This window comes from Macrobrachium nipponense, chromosome 21 (genome assembly GCF_015104395.2).
Source record: "Macrobrachium nipponense isolate FS-2020 chromosome 21, ASM1510439v2, whole genome shotgun sequence".
NCBI lineage: Eukaryota > Metazoa > Arthropoda > Malacostraca > Decapoda > Palaemonidae > Macrobrachium > Macrobrachium nipponense.
In genome coordinates this window covers 43,800,408-43,825,407 of record NC_087212.1, presented here as the reverse complement: position 1 = coordinate 43,825,407, position 25,000 = coordinate 43,800,408, and the positions used below count along the sequence as shown (strand labels likewise).

Here is a 25,000-nt window from a genome sequence, read left to right as displayed (position 1 = left end):
ATCTCTTATTCAGTTTGAATTGTGTCGATGATAACACTCCTTATAATTTGCAAATATTGCACTCAAATGAAGATATAATGTTCACTACTCTCCCTCTAAAACGGGGTAAACATAACAAGGTAATCTAGCAGCTGGTCACTCACCGATGACATTTAAAGTAACAAGGCAAAGCAGTGCCAGTGAAAAAATAAATAAGCAAAAAAAAAAAAAAAATGCATTATCGCAAGAGAGACCCTTCAAACTAGTCTCTGAGATTTCAGGGATGCAACGACAGCGTATGTCAGTGATTAAAAGGCTGATGAGTGTTGTGTGTGTGTGTGTGTGTGTGTGTGTGTGTGTGTGTGTGTGTGTCCACCAGCATCCTGAGATTCCTTGAGGGTCTTGGTAACCATGCGACAAAGTGTCGACGTGGTCAAACACAAGAGGTTTGTACATAACCATCTTTCACTACCTTTACAGAAAAACGCCTTATGCCATATTCCGTCAGCGCAATTATTTCAGCTTTATAGGACGAAGCTTATCACGTTTTTCAGTTTTTTTTTTCAGTAATAAGGAGATCCTTTACAACTTACGCAAATGTGTCACTCTTAATATACGTATGGCACATGCTGCCACTGCAGTGTTTATACCACAGACCACTCGGTCCTCGAAGAGTACATACTAGTCACGTGACCTTGTACCACACGTTGTCGAGAATCAATACCAGGATCAAGGTGAAAAAGGGTCAAGTAGCTCGAGACCCGAAGAATTCCCCTCTCCCATCAGGTCCCACAATGTTGATGGGGCTTACGGAACGCGCTGAAAAGAAGCTGTTTAGTTAGCAATGGGGGTTGGCGGGTGGGTGAAGGGGGTGATAATCAGGTTCCCCCATAAAAAAGCTGAATTGGGCGATATCCACTTTTCAAAATGTCTTGACAATGGTCCGATGAATACTCTGGGAGAGTTTGTTTATTTTATTCCTTTTACCTTTGTTTCTTTTAGTCCCTTTGCTGTTGTTTCTTCTAGTCCCTTATTTCCCTTCCTTTAGCATTGTTTCTTTTATTCCCTTGAGCGCCGTTTCTTTTATTCCTTTTATCGTCGTTTCTTTTATTCCCTTTATCGTTGCTTCCTTCATTCCTTTCACCATCGTTCTTTTATTCCCTATATCGTCGTTTCCTGAATTTCCTTTAGCGCTTTCTTTCACTCCTTTAGCGTCGTTTACTTTATTCCCTTTTAGCCTTGTTTCTTTTATTCCCTTTAACGTTGTTTATTTCGTACCATCCCTTTCTTTGCTTTGACACTGTTTCTTTCATTCCCTTTAGCACTGTTTCTTTTGCTCCCTTGCGCGTTGTTTCTTATATTCCCTTTAGCGTTGTTTCTCATATTCCCTTTAGCGTTGTTTTTTCACTCCCTTGAGAGTTGTTCCTTAGATTCCTTTTAACGTTGTTTCTCTTATTCCCATCTATAGACTGGCTAACGTTGTTTATTTCCAGTTATAAGCCAGTGAACATTCGAATTTAGAGCACTAACGAACAAAATCTTAAATCAAAGTGTAACATTTTATTTCATTTTGAATAAACAACATCAACAACTTCATTAATGCTTATCCTCATTGTCATCGTTTGTAAAGTGAACTAGAAGGTTATTTTCACAATTACGTCCGGTGTGAAATGGGAAGGAATATGCATACACACAGATATATATATATATATATATATATATATATATATATATATATATATATATATATATATATATATATATATATATCTATATATATAAATATAATTTATATATAATATTATATATATAAAATATATATATAATTATATATATATATATATATATATATATATAATAGTTTTATTTCCGACGGGGACAAAAATAGCTTGTAACTGCGGGGAGAGAGAGAGAGAGAGAGAGAGAGAGAGAGAGAGAGAGAGATAATGATACCAACATAGAAGCATTGCATACTTCCATAAGAACAAAGATACGATAAAGAAACAGCCTGAAACTCTAGCCAGCAAGAGAGAGAGAGAGATAGAGAGAGAGAGAGAGAGAGATAATATTGATAATGATATAGAGGCGTTGCATACTTACATACGAACAAAGATACGATGGAGAAACAGCCGAAGGCCGCTGAAAGAATCAGCACATTTCCTTCATCTCACACGATGGGACCACAGCTCTAAAATTACGCTCCTAAACAAGCTAGATTTGAAACTTCCTTTCCCAAATATAAATGGTGATGTAATTTTCAGAGTATCTCACGACATTGCATCATTGTTCACTAGCCCGTATCTCTCTCTCTCTTCTCTCTCTCTCTCTCTCTCTCTCCCTCTCTCTCTCTCTCTCTTCTCTCATATAGTAGAGTAAGCTGAATATGACAAACAAATATCAAGCTATTCAAGGTATGTCAGAAACTGTTCATTTCTCAAGTATAAGATCTCTCTCTCTCTCTCTCTCTCTCTCTCTCTCTCTCTTCTCTCTCTCTCTCTCCAGAATCTATTGCAGATCAACTGCTCAGCCTTGGACGAACAAAACCTTTTTTCATTCACCTCCGCCGCAGCGGAATCATCTCCCCTTTTCAAGACGTCAACTCAGCCGCCCTTGACGAGGCGAAAGCCGAAAACCGTGAGATAAGACAATCTCGTTCTTCTTCTTATGTTTTCGAAGGGAATCTCAGATCTCATGATCTCTTATTTCTCCGCTTCGAAGTCTTCGTTTCCACGTGAGGATTTTGTTCCTCGCGAAGGGCGACAACAAGGCCTAACATAGATCTATTTCTCGACTTCGAAGGACCTCTTGTACCCCCTCGAAATCTGCTTCACGTGAAGATTTTATTCCTCGCAAACGTCATCAAAACGGGCTAACTTCCTTAGAGCGGTGGGGTATTGAGGCTTGTGACGTAACAGGCACTTGAGTCTTGATAGTAACGAAATCACAACTCAAAACAAAGGCAGCAGAATTATTTTACAAAACCAATATCAGCAACTATGACATGCAACGCGTAAATAACATCGTTATGCAGAACTAGTTCGGTATGAGACATTTTGAAAACCCTACTTCCGTTTGTAAGGTTTTTCTTGATTACAATAAAACCCTTATAAAGAAATTAATATTAAAAATAAACTGAGATATTATTACCATTTAGCAAGATATCAGCAAAAAGTGAAAAGATTTCACGAATAAAAAAAAATAGTCTCAAAACATACTGACAACAACATTCAATTTCAATAGAATATGTTTCCTACACAACTAAGGTCAAATTTCTCAAGGAGAAGAAAGAGAAATTTTATGGACCAAAATAACTCAATAAAATTATTATTATTATTATTATTATTATTATTATTATTATTATTATTATTATTATTATTATTCAGAAGACGAAAGTATCACTAACACGAAGATAGCAGAGAGAGTAGTTGAGAAAAAGGTCAAATAATGAGTTTACTGAAACGAAAAAGATAAGTGAAATATATAATGAGTTTACCGGAATGAAAAAGGAAAGTAGGAGTAATACGTAAAAAAAAATAAGCGTTTACCGAAAGGAAAAAGCAGAGAAAGTAGGAGTAATATGTAAAACAGTTAGAGTTTATCGAAATGAAAAAAGTAGAGAAACTAAGAGTAAGAGGTAAAGTAATAATAATAATATTATAAGAGTTTACCTAAACAAAAACAAAAAAAAAGCAGAGAAAGTAGGAGTAATATATAAAACAGTAAGAGTACCGAAATGAAAAGAAAACTGAAAGTATGAGTTATCGGTAAAACAATAAGAGTTTACAGAAACGAAAAAAGCAAAGAGTAGTTGAGAGTAAGTAAGAACAGTTTACTGAGACGAAAAAACCATGGAGAGCAGTCAAGAAAAAAGGCCTAATAATGAGAGTTTACTGAAACGAAAAAATCAGAGAATAGCCATGAAAAAAGGCCGAATAATGAGAGTTTACTGAAAGGAGAAAGCGATGAGAAGAAGCAAGTGGAAAATGTCGGAACATCATGAAGCAAATAAAAAAGAAGCAAGGACGCAGAATTTTCAACACACTGACAAAAATAAATAAACAATTATACCGAAAAAAATCTCAGGGACTCAGAGTGGCTTTGACCTTGAGGCGAAATTCAACAAAATACTGAGAGAGAGAGAGAGAAGAGAGAGAGAGAGAGAGAGAGAGAGATGGGGTGGGGGGGTGGGGCTTAAGGCGCTGACACGCTAACAACGCCATTATCTGTGTTATGGATCAGACAAAGGGCCCCACCCAAATCGTCATTAGACGAATCTCCTGACACCTGGAACTTAATGGGCTGATAACAGTGAAAACCAATTAAACGAGGAAGAAGAAGAAGAAGAAGAAGAAGAAGAAGAAGACGAAGAAGGGGAGGGGGAAGAAAAAGAGGAGATGGAGGAGGAGGGAATAGTTATGCTGATGGACTCGTCTCTGCAAAGGAAGACGTGAAAAAATGAGATAGAATTAGATACACGATTGTGACGTGACTAATTACATTTTCTTCCTGCGCACAAATTATCAATGGACAATTATGTATACATGTATTATCACTTCTACATTCTAAGCCATTTTCCTTTTCATTTTTTCGGTCGTGATGTCTACATCAGTGTGCGGCTCTTTTATTTCATTTATTTATTTTTTTGCAGCATTAGTTGATGGTAAATTGCTACAGGAAAAGGTAGAAATGATTATGTATATATATATATATATATATATATATACGTATATATATATATATATATATATATATATATATATATATATATATATATTATATATATATATATATATATATATATATATATATATATATATATATATATATATATATATATATATATATATATATATATATATATATATATATATATATATATATATATATATATATATATATATATATATATATATATATATATATATATATATATATATATATATATATATATATATATATATATATATATATATATATATATATATATATATATATATATATATATATATATATATATATATATATATATACGTATATATATATGGATATATATATATATATAATATAGAATATAATATAATACAATGTAAGCGTAAAGTGTAAAGAGAAATTAAGACTTCCAAGCAATTTACTGCTGTCAATAAGCAAGAAGAAGACTGCACGGGGGCGATAGGGGCAGCTTTGTTTACATTCTGCAATGTTTGGCAGCACGGGTTCGTTCATTTCCGCTCGTTATCGGCCGAAAATCGCCACAGGTTCTTATAAAAAAAGAGGTACGTATGGCGTCAGTCATTCACTAGGGCCCGATAACAAAAAAGATAAGGGCGTCACCGTGTTTCTTACATGGGTGCAAACAAAAACAAGGTCCTCTGTCTGCACAATGTGCAAAAGGGCGTGTTCTTTCGTTATTTCGCTGGCGTTGTTTTGGCTCGAAACGTCACAGCGCTCTCCGCCGAATGACAGCTCCATGGGCGGTTAGGGAAAGGCTGAACGGGTCCACGCCCTCTGAAAGTTTAACTATGGAGCTATACGCGGATACGCTGATTGTTTTAATCATATATATGTGTTTGTGTTTGTATGTGTATAGAGTATATATATATTTTATATATATATATATATATATATATATATATATATATATATATATATTTATATAGTATATGTATATATATATATATATTATAGATATTATAGATATATATATATATACATATATATGTATACATACCTATATATATATATAGATATACACATATATATATAAATACATTACATTATATATATATATATATATATATATATATATAATATATATAGTACGTATATATATATAAGATACACCACAACTTCATTTTGTGTGTCCTTCAAGACAGCCTTTGCACCCAAAAGCTCTCACTTGCATTCCGAACCCAACTAAATATTTCCTGTCCATTCTCTCCAATGCAAATTTTGATTTCTCCCGTCAGTGATGTGGTGCCGTTCAGTGCACTGTAGGCCTTACTTAGGGGTCTTTGTAGCGTCCCTTCAGCTCTTAACTGCTGCCCTTTTTATTCCTGTTACTATACTTCCGTTAATAGTCTTTTTCATCCGTTTTACTTTCCACACTCTCCAAACAATTAACCAATGGTGCAACCGCGAGGTTTTCCTACTGTTACACCTTTCAAACCTTCTTACTTTCTGAGCTAAATGACTTCACAGAGAGAGAGAGAGAGAGAGAGAGAGAGAGAGAGAGAGAGAGAGAGAGAGAGAGAGAACATTGTTAGATATAAATTAAAAGTGAACAATTACACTCGCAAAATTGCTGAGGACAAAAATTTGTTTTAATAATAAAACAAATACTATTAGATGCAAAAATAAACTGAACAATCGCGCTCATAAAATAGCTGATAATAATTTGGTTGAAACTGAAAACACACAATATAGGCTCACATACAATACAGGTTTAACACCAAGCATGGCAGATAAGGCTAAGACACATCAAAAACGCCGCATAAACGTTGTCATAGGAGCATTGGAATGGAATGGAATGGAATATGTGATAAAGGCATAAAGCCAAGCGCTGGGACCCACAAGGTCATTCAGCGCTAAGATGACATGGAATGAAAATGGTATTTATATAAATGATGAGTTTAATGAAAATGATATAAATAATGAGTTTAAAATAGATGCTCTAAAGATCAATGTTTAAAACGGTAAAATCGAGATATGATTTCGAATGGAATTAAAAACTGCCATAAATAAAATAAAAAGAATACAAATTTTTATAAAAATCACAAGCCTTTAAACAAATCAAATCCTAAAATTTCAGTCATGGTTTTACCTTCTAGAATAAATAGACGGTTTAACATCCGCCTCTCATTGACATACCTGGCGCAGTGAACCAGAATATGCTCAACTGTCAAAGAGCTGTCACAACGAACACACACTGGAGCGCTACCACCACCGAGAAGAAAACTGTGTCAGTCAGCAGTGACCAATCCTCGGCATTGTTAAAATAACTTCAGTCCTCCTGTCGCTTTGATAGGATGATTGCCAGAATCCTATTCGAAGTCTAATACCATTATTATCGTTCGAGGAGAAATACAAAATAAATATTCTGCGGCCCACTAAAAACCGGAAAAAAAACGAAATTCCGTCAGACCAGAAAATAGCCATGATGCAAACGTACTCCGAGTTCATCAGAATGGGATGCATTTTTAACCCACACAAGAATTTCCACAAACATCAGATATGTGCGGCGTCGTTTCACAGCGGTCCGGAAAGTGAAATAGACGAACGACGGAGTAAAAGCTCTCTCTCTCTCTCACTCTCTCTCTCTCTCTAAAATATGACTTCAAAATCTGCCACAATCGTAAACTCAAATAAGACTTTACATGGTTATCTCTCTCTCTCTCTCTCTCTCTCTCTATGGGGATGATTGCAGAGATCTGCATCCAAAAATATGTAAAAAACCTAAAAGAAGGAAAAGGATGTAAGTTCGACAAAAAAATGCAAATATATGCACCCTGTAGCCATGGAATCATAATCAAATAAATAACCAACCAAGTAAAAAAATCCAATCATAAGAAAGAAACAAATAAAGAGAGAAATCAAGAATATCAGGTAAAAGAGAAAAGCAAACCACCAATGAGATATGCAGAGGTGTCAGCAAAAAATTTCAAAGCATCAGCTCCGAAATTCTACTCAAGAGATAATAACTGTATTTATTATGCAAGAGGGGATATTGCAGAAACGGAGAAAATTGCAGATTCAGACACAAAATGAATAATATGATGAAGGAAGATCAAATATTATGGAAAAGTTGGATTTTTTAATGTCAGAATTTCTGGAAATGAAAAAAAGAACAACATACCAGAACAGGAAAGAGACATGGGAAAATCCCTATTACCACCAATATTAAATGAAGGAGAAAACACGCAAACCATCATAGTGATGAATGCGATGGGTTGTATACATACCTTTTCAAAGAAAAAGAAAAAATAGAGTACTTAGAAGAACTAACCCAAAAATGAAAAGAAAATAGATATAATGAATATAAGTGAAACCTGGTATTCCCAAGAGACTGGGAATGATGATCAAATAAAAAGGGTTCCAAAACTTATAGATCAGATAGAAAAATAGGAATCAAGGGGGAACCGCAATATATGGGAAAGACAAAAAACAAGGAAAAATATATGAGAAATATAGTAACTCAGAATGTGAACTAATAGCGGTAGAATTTGAATCTGAAAAATTGATGAACATAGTAATATATAGACCTCCTAATACTAAAGAGTTTGACTTAATAATTGAAAAATTGGATGATATATGTAGAAATCACAAGGACTGGACTATTTCTCCTATCTGGTGACTTCAATTTCCTTTCGTAGAATGGAAAGAACGAATAGGAGTTATGTGGTTGTACTTATACATATAAAAAAGAGAAGTAATAGTAGTGCAGAAGATAAGAGGCAATTTGAAAAGCTATTAGATATGCTACTAGAATACAAACATTCAACAAATAAATCACCTGCCAACAAGAAAGGAAAATACTTTAGACCTAGTATTGTGAACGAGATGAATTATGTTAAAGAAATAATAGTTTATAATGCGAGTATTTCAGACCATAATGTCATAGAATTAACAGTTCATTCCAAAGCAAGTGAAAATAGAGATAAGCAAGAAATGAAAAAAGTGGGAAGGATATGGAAAATACAACTTCTACAGTAAAAAAAAAAAAAATATAAAATGGTCAGAAATTAATGAAGAATTAAACAAAGATTGGGATAACATTTTCGTAAGTGATGACATAAGGGTAAATACGGAGATATTATATAAATATTGGAGATAATAGTGGAAAAATATATACCGAAGAAGAAAAGTAAACATCATTCATGCATACCAAGAGACAGAAGGATCTTGTTCCAGAAAATCAGAAAGTGGAAAGGAAAAAGGTCTTGCAAAAGAAAAAAATGCATGGAAAGTTATAGAACTAAAAAGTAAGATAGAAAATGCAGAACAAAAGATTATACAATCAAAAGAAAAAATGAAAAACGGGACTTGGAAGAAAAAACCCTATTAAATATCAAGCAAAACCCCAAAACTATTATACTCATATGCGAAGAAGATGAATAAAAGAAGAATAGAAATAGGCCCTCTGAGAATTGAAGGGAGATTAACGAATGAAAAAAAGGAAATTTGCAACATACTGGCAGAACGATATAAGAAAGAATTCACCCCTAGAATAGATAATGAAGATAATGATATAGAAGTAAGGGATGAAATAGTGAATATTTAGCTGACATAGATATAATGAAGCTGATATTGTGCAGGCTATTAATGAAATTAAAAATGGAGCTGCTGCAGGGCCTGATGGAATTCCTGCTATTTTGTTAAGAAAGTAGTTCATTCTATCGCAAAGCCACTTGCAATATTATTAAGACAAAGTGTAGATACAGGCAAGATATATGATGAGCACAAATTAGCATATATTACCCCTACTTTCAAAAGTGGATCAAGACTAGAGGCAAGTAATTATAGCCTGTGAGTCTAACATCACATATTATGAAAGTGTATGAAAGGGTAATGAAGAAAAATATTATGAAACATTTTAATAAAAAATAATTTGTTTAATAAAGGACAACATGGTTTCGTACCCGGAAAAAGTACACAAACCCAACTGTTAGTCCACCGTGAAAACATATTAAAAAATATATGAAAAGCGGAAATGAAACAGATGTGGTTTATTTTAGACTTTGCAAAAGCTTTTGATAAAGTAGACCATAAATATATTAGCGAAGAAAATTAGAAAACACAATATCGTGGATAAAGTAGGAAGATGGTTTAAAAGAATTTTTACACAACAGAAAACAGATAGTTATTGCAAACGACGAGAAATCGGATGAAGCCAAGGTAATATCCGGTGTGCCGCAAGTACCCACGGTGTTAGCTGCAATACTGTTTGTTATTATGATTGAAGACATAGACAATAATGTTTAAGGATTCGGTAGTGAGTAGTTTCGCAGATGACACAAGATAAGTAGAGAAATACTTGTGATGAAGATAGGAACGCTCTACAAAGAGACCTTAACAAAGTATATGATTGGGCAGAGGTAAATAGGATGGTATTAACTCTGATAAATTTGAATCAATAATTATGGAGACAGAGAAAGAAAGCTATATGCATATAAGGGACCTAATAATGAGACCATCACAAATAAGGAAGCAGTTAAAGACCTTGGTGTGATGATGATAGGACATGTTATGCAATGATCAAATAGCAACTCTGTTGGCAAAATGTAAAGCAAAAATGGGAATGTTGTTACGGCACTTCAAAACAAGAACAGCTGAACACATGATTATGCTTTATAAAACATATGTTTCGTAGTCCACTTGAATATTGCAATATGATATGGTACCCACACTATCAAAAGGATATTGCACAAATAGAGATGTACAAACGGTCCTTTACAGCTAGAATAGAAGAAGTTAAGGACCTAGACTACTGGGAAAGACTACAATTCTTAAAATTATATAGTCTAGAAAGGAGAAGAGAAACGCTACATGATAATTCAGGCATGGAAACAGATAGAAGGAATAGCAGAAAATATCATGGAACTAAAAAATATCAGAAAGAGCAAGCAGAGGTAGATTAATAGTGCCCAAAACTATACCAGGAAAAATAAGGAAAGCACACAGGACATTAATCCACTACGCACCAGCATCGATAATGCAGCGTCTATTCAATGCGTTGCCAGCTCATCTGAGGAATATATCAGGAGTGAGCGTAGATGTTTAAGAATAAGCTCGAAATATCTAAACTGCATCCCAGACCATCCAAGATTGGAAGATGACAAATATACCGGAAGATGTACTAGCAACTCTCTGGTAGACATTAGAGGTGCCTCACACTGAGGGACCTGGGGCAACCCGAACAAGATGTAAGGTAAGGGTTCTCTCTAAGATGACTATTCACTGCTGTCCCTATCGTAAATTCAAATAAGACCTTACATGATCACCTCTCTCTCTCATCTCTCTCTCTCTCTCTCTCTCTCTCTCTCTCTCTCTGATAATAATTCTTATGTTTTGTATTTTACTGCGAATAAATGCTTTAACACATTTCAAATTTTTATTTTTCTCAATAAGATTTTCAGTAACGACAATTCCTCTCTCTCTCTCTCTCTCTCTCTCTCTCAGGAGACCGACATTTAATGAGGGAGGATAAGAACTTCACTTCGACTATAATGAAGACTGATAAAGACAGCGAATGACTGTCTTCATAATGAATGCATAATGAAGAACGGGGGTTGGGGGGCGGGGAAGATATCCGGAGAGGATAATGAAATATGGAGAGAATTCGACACGCACAGAGAGAGAGAGAGAGAGAGAGAGAATTCTCAATATTCATATAATGGTTGTCGCCACTGCCACACAAAGAGAGAGAGAGAGAGAGAGAGAAGAGAGAGAGATTCTTAATATTCGTATCAGCACAGGCGCTAATATATGCGCAAGAGATTATACATTCCACCATGAAACTGAAATCACACTTGATAACATTAATTTCATTTTAGCTTATCATAATGAGTTTAGCAAACCGTTTTTATCAAAACGAGAGTATACCAAAACGAGAGTTTACAAAAAACGAGTTTACCAAAAGGAGAGTTTACCAAAAACGAGAGTTTACCAAAACGGGAGCTTATCAAAACGAAAGTTTACCAAAACGAGAGTTTATGAAACCGGGAGTTTACCAAAACGAGTTTGCCAAAACGGGAGTTTACCGAAACGAGAGGTTATCAAAACGAGAGCTTATCAAAACGGAAGTTTACCAAAACGGGAGTTTACCAAAACGAAAATGTACCAAAAACGAGTTTATCAAAACGAGAGTTTATGAAACCGGGACTTTACCAAAACAAGAGTTTGCCCCAACGAGAGTTTACCGAAACGAGAGGTTATCAAAACGAGAGCTTATCAAAACGGAAGTTTACCAAAACGGGAGTTTACCAAAACGAAAATTTACCAAAAACGAGTTTATCAAAACGAGAGTTTATGAAATCGGGAGTTTACCAAAACGAGAGCTTATCAAAACCAGAGCTTATCAGAACAACTGTTTATCGAAAAGAAGCTTCATCAATAGAAACGTTTACCAAAACTTGCCTTTATCAAAACGAGAGTCAAACTCTGCACTACACCGACCCTGAATCTCTGAGAAAAAAAAAATCCTCTCATAAGCCTTTTAAAGCGAAGAATGAAATCAGGGGCATTTGAAAAGTTCACCCGTTCTGCTTTCAAGGACCAATCAGCTGAGCCCCTTGATGGGAGGGGCAAGCAGAAAGAGGGAGAGGGGGTTGGGGGAAGAGGGAACCGGGGGGCGGAGTCCCGTGTTTGCATTGATCCATCTCTCTCTCTCTCTCTCTCTCTCTCTCTCTCTCTTTCTCTCTTCCCCTGCCCACTTTCCCTCATTGCTGCCACAGAGACGTGGATGGAGTTGCCTCTCTCCAAACACGCCCCCTCTCCTCTCCCTTATTCTCCCCTCTCTCTCTCCCTCGCCCCGTCACTTGAGGGTTCATGCAAGCACTCGCTAACTCCTCTGGTTGTCCACAACAAAGAAGAAGAAGAAGAAGAAGAAGTAGAAGAAGATCCTCAGGTTGTCCACAGCAGAGAAGAAGAAGAAAAAAAGAAGAAGACGATCCTCACGTTGTCCACAACAGAAGAAGAAGAAGAAGAAGAAGAGAAAAAGAAGAGATGAGAGCCTTTATAAGGGTAAAACCTCAACCTACCCTTTCGCTTGACATATGTCATCTACCATCGTCATGCCACTGTAATGCTGCTTTTATACTGCTTTTGTTCGCTACACGAGGTTGAAACATCCTAACTGAGGATAGCTAGGATGTTTTAGTTCGTTGCCAGGGGTCACAACATCCTAACTCTGGATAATGGTAGGATTTAGGACGTAGGATGCGTTGCCAAGCGCCAAACAAAGGAACGACTGACGTAACCTCCAAACAATCACGACCCCAGGAATCCCATTCAATAACTGAAGAAAATCTTTTTGACCCAAGCGTGGGCAACACCGTTTCGATCACGGCGTTGCCACTTGAAGGTCAGCGGTTATTATTCAAAAGCACGAGGCGCCCAAGTGGATTTTGGCGTGTGATTTTCAAGGTTTTATTTGATTACGATTTCTGGCGCCTGTTGGGGGAGGGGGTGGTGATTAGCAAGTGAAACAATCAACGAAAGAATAGGCATACATAGGCGTAAATATTACGACAGGAAAAGGAGACTTCGCTCTGACAAAGAGAAGTATATATACGACCCTGCAAACTGGTATTGTTTGTCTAATAAAGATTGAAAAATAATTACAAAATAAATTGATAAAATAATATTAATACGAATTTCTTGAAATAAAACTCAGATATTTAAGTAATACACAAAGACAAATATGTACCTTTTTTGTCTCATTGCTGGAAAACTTTCATTCAAGATGAAAGTTACAATAATTTGTGAAGCTAAGCACTTTATTTTCAACACCCCAAGACTACAAAAAAATATCAATGGACTGTACTTTGGTATGTAAAAGAGAGAGAGAGTGAGAGAGAGAGAGAGAGAGAGAGAGAGAGAGAGAGAGAGAGAGATCTGCTGGACGTTACAATATCCTGGTTACCTAACGCCACTAAAATGACCTCTCTCTCTCTCTCTCTCTCTCTCTCTCTCTCTCTCTCGTGATACGGGTTGTAGCCTACATACCATACACAGTACCCTACCTAATCTTCCCTAATCAGGAGAAATGACAACCGCATTGTGTGGAGGCCCATTCCTTTAACAAGGCTTACACGTGACAGCACATTCGTATGGTCGTACCATACACGAACGTAGTTTCGTCTCTATAATAGCTATATCCTTCTAAATTAATTCAAAGTATGCGTGTGCTTTTCAACGACCTGTGCGCATCCCCGAAGACATATATACGTACATACATATATTTTATCACAAAGACGCACACGCACACACACACACACACACACACACACACACACACATATATATATATATATATATATATATATATATATATAATATATACCTTGAACATATTTAAAAAACTCTTGCAAAATCCTTCTAATTAAAACAAAAACAGATTTAACAATAACAATGAAGAGAAACACTAGAGAATCATTAAAAACTACAAAAAAAAACCATTATGACACAAAGCTCATAAAATGCCTTAGTGGAAAAATGACAAGGTTAGGTGACCTAGGCAGTGAATATAGGAAAAGTCCTTTTTATTCTTGTACCAGTGGAAAATATCACCATGAAAAAAGACTTGAATGAATGAACAAAAATATTTTGACAAAAGTACATGGGTGGAAATGGTGTAATAAAACGGTATTATATACACTTATTTCTATATTGAGTGGCCGGCAAATTATATTAATAATAGATATAGGTGTATATAATACTTTGTTCCCCAAGGGCCAAGGAGCCAATGGTGGATACATACAGGGTTAATACCTGATGAAGCAATCTATGAGTTGAAAAATAAAAAAAAACGTAAAGACCCGTCATCAAACCTCGGAATACTTATGCAAATGGAGAATAACCGAACAAAAGTGAAGATGGGAGAGAAATAAGGAAACATGGCATAATGTGGGAATGAAGAAACTTAAATAAAATGAAAAAATGAAAGGAAAAAGCAGTAAATTAAAAGAGAGACGAAGATAATTTAAAAACCTAATCAGAAATGAATCAAGGCATATAATGTTTAATCGTGAACATAAGGCAAAATAAACCTGTGCTTTATAATGTGAGATTTTTAAATGTATAACTGAGAAATTAGAGAAACAAACGTATATACAATGTTCAATTGTACATAGGGAAAAGAAACCTATGTCCTTTAGATCACCAAACACAATTTCTGTGAATCTCCTGGAATATATCCATTCTCTACGGGTTAAGTGCCGCCAGTTTTAGTGACCATAAATCAATAAAGAATCAATGATGCCCATATTCTACAAATATCAATATGACGAGATAAAGAAGGTTTACGTGTTGGAAATGCAACTCACTATTCACTCGTTTAATTGGATGTCTGCCAACCTGTTTCGTAAACAATGAATTTTCCTGAACGTCATTTCTTATTTGAAGAAGATCTATGTGAACTTCGAGAATCAGAGCTACATATATAACACAAAACATATGCTAATAATGCAAGCGAATAGTTAAATACATCATTGTTCCTGATAATTAAATAAAAGGTTAATACAGAAACGTGTAATGGCGAAGATTATGGTAATAGTAGTTTAATCGTTTCTTTACGTAATACATAGGATGGAGAACGCGTATATAATAGAGTTCAAAATGAATGCATTGGTAATACTTATATGTAAGGAAACATGGAGAAATATGGGTAATTAGGATCTGTTGGTAAATCTGTGCCTGTTTCATATTGTCTCTCTTATCAGAATTTGACTAATAATGGGGTAATGGGAAGTCATATTGATTATCTGCAGATCTCTTGGGAATATAAAGTTATTTAATATTAATGTTTTAGGATGTACGATTATTCCAAAGGAAGATCATTTGGCCCATTAATCCCAATACAAACAAGAATTCGCCATTATAGATCCAATGGAAATAAGAATTCGACATTATAGACCCAATGCAAATAAGAATTCGATATTTAGACCCAAGGCAAATAATTTGACATTATAGACCCAATGCAAATAAGAATTGGACATTACAGACCCAATGCAAATAAGAATTCGACATTACATATCTAAAAAATGACAATTATGTTTTATTGTTTCCTCACCGGATAAAATATGTATAATGATTTAGATATGAAATTTGTATTGAAGAGATTTAAACGCTTCCCAAACGCCACAGGTTATAAATTCGTAAGAGAGAGAGAGAGAGAGAGAGAGAGAGAGAGAGAGAGAGAGAGAGAGAGAACTTCTAATACTGACGATCCCCAAACCATAAGGATTTCATCAGCAACAAAAGACTACAGACGACCCCCTTCCCCGCCCTTACTCTTAAGAACAGGCCGAAAGAATTGACACTCACGTTCTTCCCCGGGTACTTCTTCAGGAAGAGGAGGTTGTTGATGAAGGCGTCAACGTCGAAGGGATCCTCGTACCTCATCTTTGCCGGGACGTTGTTGCGGTTGGCGTCCTGTGGTTGGCCCTTCGTCTTGGCTACTCCTTTCTCCCCCTCGGAGGGAGGAAACGATTGATGGATGTGGGTAATTAGCAAAGGGAACGTGACAAAAGGTAAACCTTTCTTCTGTGCTGTGCGCGCGGCTGTGCTTGGTCAACTGTGCGGTGCTGAAGGGATGCTGCTGGCTTCAAGCAGGTCAGGCTGCTATACAACAATAACCAGTTGCTCTGCTCTTTTAAAAATGACTTTCTCTTACGACAACGTCAAAACGCGTCCTTCAAGTGCTGATTCCTCGAGAGATCACACAGTGGCCGTAAGAAAACTTCGGTAACGAGCGGCAACGGGATGAATAATTATATTTCTTGCGGCAAAATGCCTCCCAAAACAAACAAAACCTGCTGCAGGTGTCAGAAATGGAAATTCTGTGCTCAGCTGCAGCAAGCGAGAGCTGCCCAGAGCAGTCCACCGACACTAATGACTACACGACACGACCTGCCCACGGTTTCTCCGCTGCCTCGCGCCTCCCCCGAGCTTATATATACGCGCGGTGCCTCCCGGCACGCAGCTGACGGCCAAGAGTTACCACGTAGCATATTGATCGCGGTGTTTATTCTGCTCAAGCAATTCCCTATCCATACGATTTCATAATCAGCCGTTGTCCAATTTATGCAATAAAGAGCGCAGGCTTGAAAGGGCATTTTATTCTCACAAATCAATGAGCGTTCTGACGAAATATTGGAGGAAAATCTAAGGAAATTTCCTTTCCAGTCTCATTCTCCCCTTTTCGAAAATGGTAAAGGTCAGTTCTCCAGATTCGTCAATATTAGTAGCTAGGGCATCGCACTTATTGGAGAAGAGGGGGGTGGGGTGACAATAGTCCTTTGCTACCTTCCCCTCCCCCACCCCTATACCCGCAATCCCTTATTACCAACCAACCTTAATACCAACCCCCGGACCTTCCAACCTTTCCAATTACTGTTGTTATCATTTGATGGTGTTCCTAAGAAGACGACTTGAACAATTTACAATGTTAACCCGAGGTCATCCTCCTCTCCTCTCTCTCTCTCTCTCTCTCTCTCTCTCTCTCTCTCTCTCTCTCTTCCTGAATTCGTTTCGTGTTTCGATTTATTCTCCATATCATATCGATCCTTTTCAACAAACGCACCAAACGAATTTTTCTGTATTGATGCTCTCTTTATAGTTCCTCTCTTCTCTCTCTCTCGTCTTCTCTAATATATATATATAATAATATATAATATAATTATATAACTATAATTAATTATAATATATATATCATATTATATACTATAAATATTAATATTATATATATATAAACATTATATATATATAATATATCCACAAATTTCATTAATGCTCCACAATATACGGATAAACTTTCAAAAAATGCCCCGTAATAATTTATTCGTACGAATGCTCTCGTCTATTCCCGCTTCTCTTCTCCTCCTCGTCGTCTCTCGTCTCTCTCTCCTCTCTCTCTCTCTCTCTCTTTGATGAAACGAAATCCTCTTATTTTTCATGACAGTAGACAAATTAATCGCTAGATTTGCCACAAAAATGACAGATCACTTGGCAGTGTCGGCAAAACAAAAGCTCTCACCAGACACCGCAATGAAAAATGAACTGATGATAATGAGCACCAGAATAATGTACATTATTGGGAAGATGATGATGCTGGTGATGATACTGTTAGTTTTAATGACAGTCGTGATGGATATGATGTAGGCGATAATAATGTAATGATAATGAGAATAATATTGATGACGAGTATCAATGTGTGTGTGTTTTTTTAACTAAGAGTCTACGGGAAACTAACAACACGTTTCACTATCATGATCTCTCCCCCGACCTCCGGGCATAATGAATTTGGTATCGCCGTCTTCCAATCCGGGACCAGCTTATTATATATATATATATATATATATATATATATATATACTATATATATATTGTTAGGCTTTCAGTTAATTTGAAACTGCCATGTTTCAGTTGTTAACCTGCACTTCTGTGTTTTGTGTGAAGAGGCGAAGTTACGTTCGTTTCTTAGTGTTTGTCTTCGTCAGTGTGTGGGTCACCTGACGTCAACCCGGCTCCCGAGGTCGAGATGGTGACCAAACCTTGGCTACCAGTTTTTAAGAAATGTTCTTCTGGGCAGCGAAGGGCTGTCGCAGCGACACTGTAGTGCTGGTCGCTACCGTACAGTGTACGATGGTCGTGCTCCGGGATCGTGGATTGTGGTTCTGGATGATTACTCTGTTTATGATATTTCAATATTGATAAGTTGGAGAAGCAGTGTATGACTCTTGAGTAATTATGGTTTATTTAACTTTGTTTATGATGGTTCATTACCTGGTTATGTATTAATTCAGTATTACCTCTTGCAATTTAGTGAGGAGCGAGAGTATGGCTTTTAATATTGTAATTTGAGATGAACAATTGATATTGGTCATGAAAAGTGTATTATTTTTTAACTGTTTTATTTACTGCTGCTGTCTGTTTACTTTGTTAGTGTATTCTGCTCATTGTATCAATCCTTTAGCTGAACTTAAAATTATGTGAATTTATTTGTCATTGTTAAGTTATCTGAATTTATTTGTAATTTATGGCAATGATCATTTGTGATGTCTCTCTGCTTCCCAAAACCTGGGCTCATTCTCATTGTAATTACTGTATATAACATTAATGTATAATAAATTAGGTTTAAGCTATTGCATTATTTCTTTTGCTCCCTCCTCATTGGGTTGTTGCTGTCCACTAGACCATTCCAATCCCACTTTATCTTTATTCATGGATTATGAATCTGGTAGTTGCGTAAAAAAGTGACAATGACTGTATATATTATATATATATATATATATATATATATATATAAATATATATATATAATATATATATAATATAATATATATATGCATACATACATACATAAATACATAGTATATATATATATACATATATATTACATATATAATAAACATACATCTGTCTGTATGATGTTTTTACGTTGCACGGAACCAGTGGTTATTCAGCAACTGGACCAAGGCCTTTACGTGACTTCCGAACCACGTCGAGAGTGAACATCTATCGCCAGAAATACACGTCTCTCACACTTCAATGGAATGCCCGAGAATCGAACTCGTGGCCACCGAGGTGGCAGGTCAAGACCATACCGATCACGCCACTGAGGCGCTTGTCTTTTAAACAGTTTCTATTAAAAGCAGTTGCTTTAGTGGCATCGATGAATTTCTCGCAGGAATCCTCACTACGTCGAAGTTTTCATCCGACTCTCGCGCGTCAGTTTCTATGGAAATTACACAGACTGATGAAGTTTCCTGCAAGTAACTCACTGATATATATATATATATATATATATATATATATATATATATATATATATACATATGTATATTATGTATATGTTATATATATAATATAAATGGTATATATATTAAGACTTATCTAAATAAATATATATATTATATATTATAAAACTAGCCGGCCTGGCAAGAGGTAACCGTACGCCGGCGTTGTTCGAACCGAAATATAATTTTTTTTTTTTTTTTGCCTTTTTTTTATCGCAGGAGAAAAGTAAGAGCATTTCTGGAATCCTCGTGAAAAGTTCTGAATATAATAACGCTTTATTTTTCTCTCTAAGAATAATGATAAAGAAGTATGCATAGCCGGATATCCGGATCAAAACGATACCCGGGTAAAAATCATACCCCTATAAAACCTACATAAGGTAGGTCCGACTTTGGTTTAATTCGGTCCAGTAGTTTCGCAGTCTATAGCGAATAGGTATACGCAAACATACTCCGATCGTCAGCTTTATATATAAGATATATAATATACGTATATATATATATATATATATATATATATATGTATATATACACACACACATGGTGCGTGCACGTCTCCTTTTATTTCTATATCAGTATCTATATTTATATCTATCTATACCACCATCGCTTTAGATCATCATTTAAAAAACATACCAGACGCCACAACTTGAACCGCAAATAGTTTTTTTTTTTTTTTTTTTTTTTTTTTTTTTTTTTTTTTTTTTGTCTGAGACAAGGAAACGTGTCCCAGTTTCCTCGAAACCTTCAGAGTTGCGCACTTGTTGAATCGGCCTCGATCTCATGACGAAATAAGCAGATTGCTATCAGGAGTAAAACGCATTTCAGGTCTGACGGTACAACTGGACACCTTCTGATGATAACAGCACGATAAGGTTGTGAGTCAGCAGTCTCCTCGCGTCGTGCAAAAACACACGACGGTTGTTGTTATCATTTAGACTTGTGCTCTTGTCACGGAAACTGAAGATATGCCACAGCAATAGAGAACTCATTACCTGACAGCGTTTACTTTACATCTCCTTGATCTACTTCTGACCCAGAATGTCTTTACATTACCTCTCCTTAATCTACTTCTGACCCAGACTTTTCTCTACTTTACATTTCCTTGATCTACTTTTGACCCAGATTTTCTTTACTTTACATCTCCTCAATCTACTTTTCACCCAGACTTTCTTTATTTTACATCTACTGGATATACTTCTGACCCAGAATTTTTTAACCTTATATCTCCTTGACCTAATTTTGACCCAGAATTTCTAATTTAAAAATTAAAAGATAAACAAAAGGATTCATGAAATCAATTTAAAAGTAAATTAAGGAATAAACTGAAAGTAGAGTGTTAAATATATTGCAGATTTTATCCTTGCAAACAATTATATATCATTCCCTATTGAGCCAAATCATATTCAGTTTCAGAAAAGTAAACAGAAATTCATTTAAACAGAAGGATGTACTAAATATACGAAAAAGTAAGTTAAGGAATAAATTGAAAATAATATGCTTATATACTACGCTGGTTTTATGAATGTGGTGTAGGTATTCCTAGCTTGCATTCCTATTCCAAAACACTTGTATCTCATTTCCTATCAAAGATACTATAATGTACTCTATAGTATCTTTGATTCCTATTGTGAACCACCATATTTAGTTCCAGAAACATTAAAAATTGCTTTTAAATTCAAATTGTATTCCTATGTTCCTTTCCAGAACATGTCCTGGAAATTAAATATCAAAGGATTTCTTGTAGTTTCTTAACAAATATGCAAAAGGACTTTTGCTTCTATTTGTTATTTGTCCTTCGACGTAATGGTGTAGGAAAATAACTAAATAATTAGAAGACGTAATTATAGAATTATATTATCTTTTAAATAACTCCTTTACAGGCAAGGCCTTACTTGCAAAGATTCCAGTCAACTCTTGCGCTATTTCTTGTATAATCTACCGTAGTATAGGAAGTAATCCTATAATTATAATTATAGGACGTAATTATATAATTATATTATCTTTTAAATCACTCATTTAAAGCCAAGAGCTTACAGGCATAAATCGCAATCAACTCTAATGAGAACCGAGAAGAAATATCGCTCTTTTCAACCTCCAACAATCTCGTAATCCCCAACTTTTCCCATAATCAGGCGAATCGATTGTAGTGACGTCATCGCTGACGTCACGGAGGCACCAGCGCCGCTGCGCGAGGGAATCGAACGCAACCTTTGCCCGTTCCAGCGGCGAAATTGATGGCGTCATCAGTGACGTCACGGATGACGTCCTGAGGTAAGTAGAAATAAGGGCATATAATGAGAAGGTAAATATCAATATGAAGTCTCTTTTTTAACTGGTAACTTCTTAGTGATGATATGTCAGTGGGTCATAGGTTACGTAAGAGAAAACCTTTCACAAGATTATTTGTCAACCTATTCGCTCTTGTTTTTACTTATTTTTGACGCAATTATGGCCGAAGGCATTCGCCTGACAGGTCTGACATAAATCACGGATTAAAAGTTGGTTTCGCAATGTCATAGGCGGCGAATATTTGTCCGACCTTTAGTATCGGTTATTGCAAGAGCTGGCACTTCCGACTTCTCTTGATGCTTCCTTATGCAACATTGCTGACTTCATGTTTTATGAATTCCGTTATGGATGAAGCTAGAATGTACTGGTATTCATGCCTTCAACCTAATAAAAACACACACACATGAATATATGAGTGTCTGCGTGTGTGAGCGCGCGCTATATATGTATGTATATGTGTGTATGTGTATATATAGACACGTATATATATCACTATTTATACATATATTATATAATACATATTATCATAATACACACACACACACACACACACACACACACACACACTTATTATACATATATATATATATATATATATATATATATATATATATATATATATATATACAAATTATATATATGGGTGTGTGTATGGATGTATGTATAGGTATGTATGTATGTATGTATGTATGTATGTATGTTGTATGTATGTATGTATGTATATATAATAAACAGGGCAAGGCAAAGTATAAAGCAAAGTTAAAGATACTCCAATCAGTGCGGCAGAGCCAGATTGAAGGTACTCCAATAATTAAAATACTACAATCTATAACACAAAGAAACAGTGAAGCTACTCCAATCAACAAAGCAAATAGAAAGTACTGCAATTCATAAAACAAAGCAAAATTTAAGAAAATCCAATCAATAAAGCAAACAAAAAGCACTACAATTAATAAAAAAAAAAAAAAATTCAGGATACTCCAGTCAATAAAGCAAAGAAAATTTAAAATACTTCATTCATTAAAATAAAGCGATATTGAAGATATACCAACCAATAAAGCAAACCAGTAAAGTGAAGCAAAGTTTAAGATACTCCCATCAACAAAGCAATAAATAAAGCAATAGATAAATAGATAAATAAATAGAAAACTAAGATACTCCACTAAATAAAGAGGATGGTGAATACCTCAACTATCAGTACAGCTCAAGATCATAACCACTTCTTAGCAAGGTATCGAGTAAAAGCTGTTAAATGAATCGAGCTTTCTGTACATCGTGTAATCGAGGCCACCGAAAATAGATCTAACTTACGGTGGTCTCGGTATAATATTGTATGAGCCGCGACCCATGAAGCTTTAATCACAACCCGGTGGTGGCCTGGCCTATATCATTCCCCGAAGCAATGTAATCCCTTGAAGAACAAAATAAGAGTAACATATTACTTTAAATGTAATCAAAATGTAATCTACCGAAAAAAGAATAAAAGTAACAAATAACTTTAAATGTAATAAAAAAAATTCACCTGAAGAACAACACAAAAGTAACAAATTACTTTAAACGTAATCAAAATGTAATCGCCTGAAGGACAAACTGAAAGACATATTCAAATATAATCAAAATGTATTCCCCTGAAAAAAAACAATAATATTACCAAATTACTTTAAATGTAATCAAAATATAGCCTCCTGAAGGACAAAATGAGAGTAACAAATTACTTTGAATGTACTTTCCCGTTAAAAAAATATACAATGACGTCATAACTGACGTCACGGAAAAACTAAACCTCATTTGCGTTCGTACAAACTCAGGCAACAAATGTAACCATCGGTGACGTCATCCGTGACGTCACTATATATCAAATTTAGATCTGTACGTGAAGTCCATTGAAAACATAATTAGACTTTATTTTATTTTATGAACATGAGAGAGAGAGAGAGAGAGAGAGAGAGAGAGAGAGAGAGAGAGAGAAAGTTCCCTAGTTCTTATTAAAGAGGATGTTTACATTTCATGAAACACTTGTCTGCAATAGACAAAACAACCAATAAACTTGAAACAAAGGCGTCCCTCACACAAAAGGATACTGAGATTCAAGACGAAGGAACTGCTGAAAGGGCTGGAAAAATCGCTGAAGTTCAGAGAATGCGGGATGAGACAAATATTAACATTATCCTCCGCATGAGGAAACCTATCTATCCATATGGAACAAACCCACGAAAGGGGCCATTGACTTGAAATTAAAGCTTCCAAAGAATATGGTTTTCATAAGAAAGAAATAACAAGAGGTAAAGGGAAATGAAGAAAGAAGAGATCACGTTTTAAAAAAGAAAAACTAACAAATCAATATATAAATAGATAAAACTTTAAATTATGAAAATGCAAGAAGAATTATTACAGAGTAGCACTACTCAGGGAGACTTCAAGAGTACATTGGTGTGAGCAATAAAGGACCTATGGGACTGCAGTTCGACGGCTGCCCAAAAGGGAAAAAAAGGGGTAAAACAGACGAAACCACAGGCTTCATCTTCAGTATTCCATCTCGCTTTGAAGAAAAAAAGTAAAATAAAATAAAATCTTTGTCTTGAAAGTCGCCTGTAATTCGACACAAGTCTAGACCTGGTACCAGCCATAACTGAAAATGGCAGGAAATTCTCAGAAGCACATGGCTCCCTGAAGCGCAGAAGGAGGTGACACCTTAAGGACACTCGCTCCAGGCATCCCACTCTTGAGAAATCAAGGATCGGATCGACCTCTCCCAATTTTTCATGCCCCCCTCCCCCAACCCACCGCCCCAACATAAACCCCCTCCTTCCTGCTCCCCCAGTGTCACAGCTGATTATATCGGTGACAAACATCCAAGGCTGCATAATAATCACGGGGTTGTTAATTCGTTCAGTTGACCCGAGCATGAAATGTTACCTTAATTTCTCTAATTTTTTCAATATTGGTTTTCTTTATTTTTTTTGCCTTAAGGTGTCAACTTCGTGAGTATTTATGAGCTTTTATTTGGGTATTCACGTGCGTATTCGTACATGTGTTTCTAATTATAATTCTGCGTGTGTGTAACGTGTCCACATGCATAGGTCTGAATTTACTGTAGTGGGGGTTTGCTTTCTATGTATGCATACATATATGTGCATACACATATATTTACATATGTATATATATATATGTATAAATATATGCGTGTATATATGTATGAATGTATATATATTATT

At 35.6% G+C, this 25,000-nt stretch overlaps 1 protein-coding gene across 1 annotated transcript in view; it reads right to left on the bottom strand.

The window, feature by feature from the left end:
* Nucleotides 1-16,619, bottom strand: part of LOC135197983 (serine/threonine-protein phosphatase PP1-gamma catalytic subunit B-like) — a 37,475-nt gene extending 20,856 nt beyond the window's left edge. Inside the window, 1 exon segment of the mRNA XM_064225300.1 lies at nucleotides 16,021-16,619. Coding sequence (XP_064081370.1) covers nucleotides 16,021-16,098 — 78 coding nt within the window. The 5' untranslated portion in view covers nucleotides 16,099-16,619.
* Nucleotides 16,620-25,000: the final 8,381 nt, after the last annotated feature.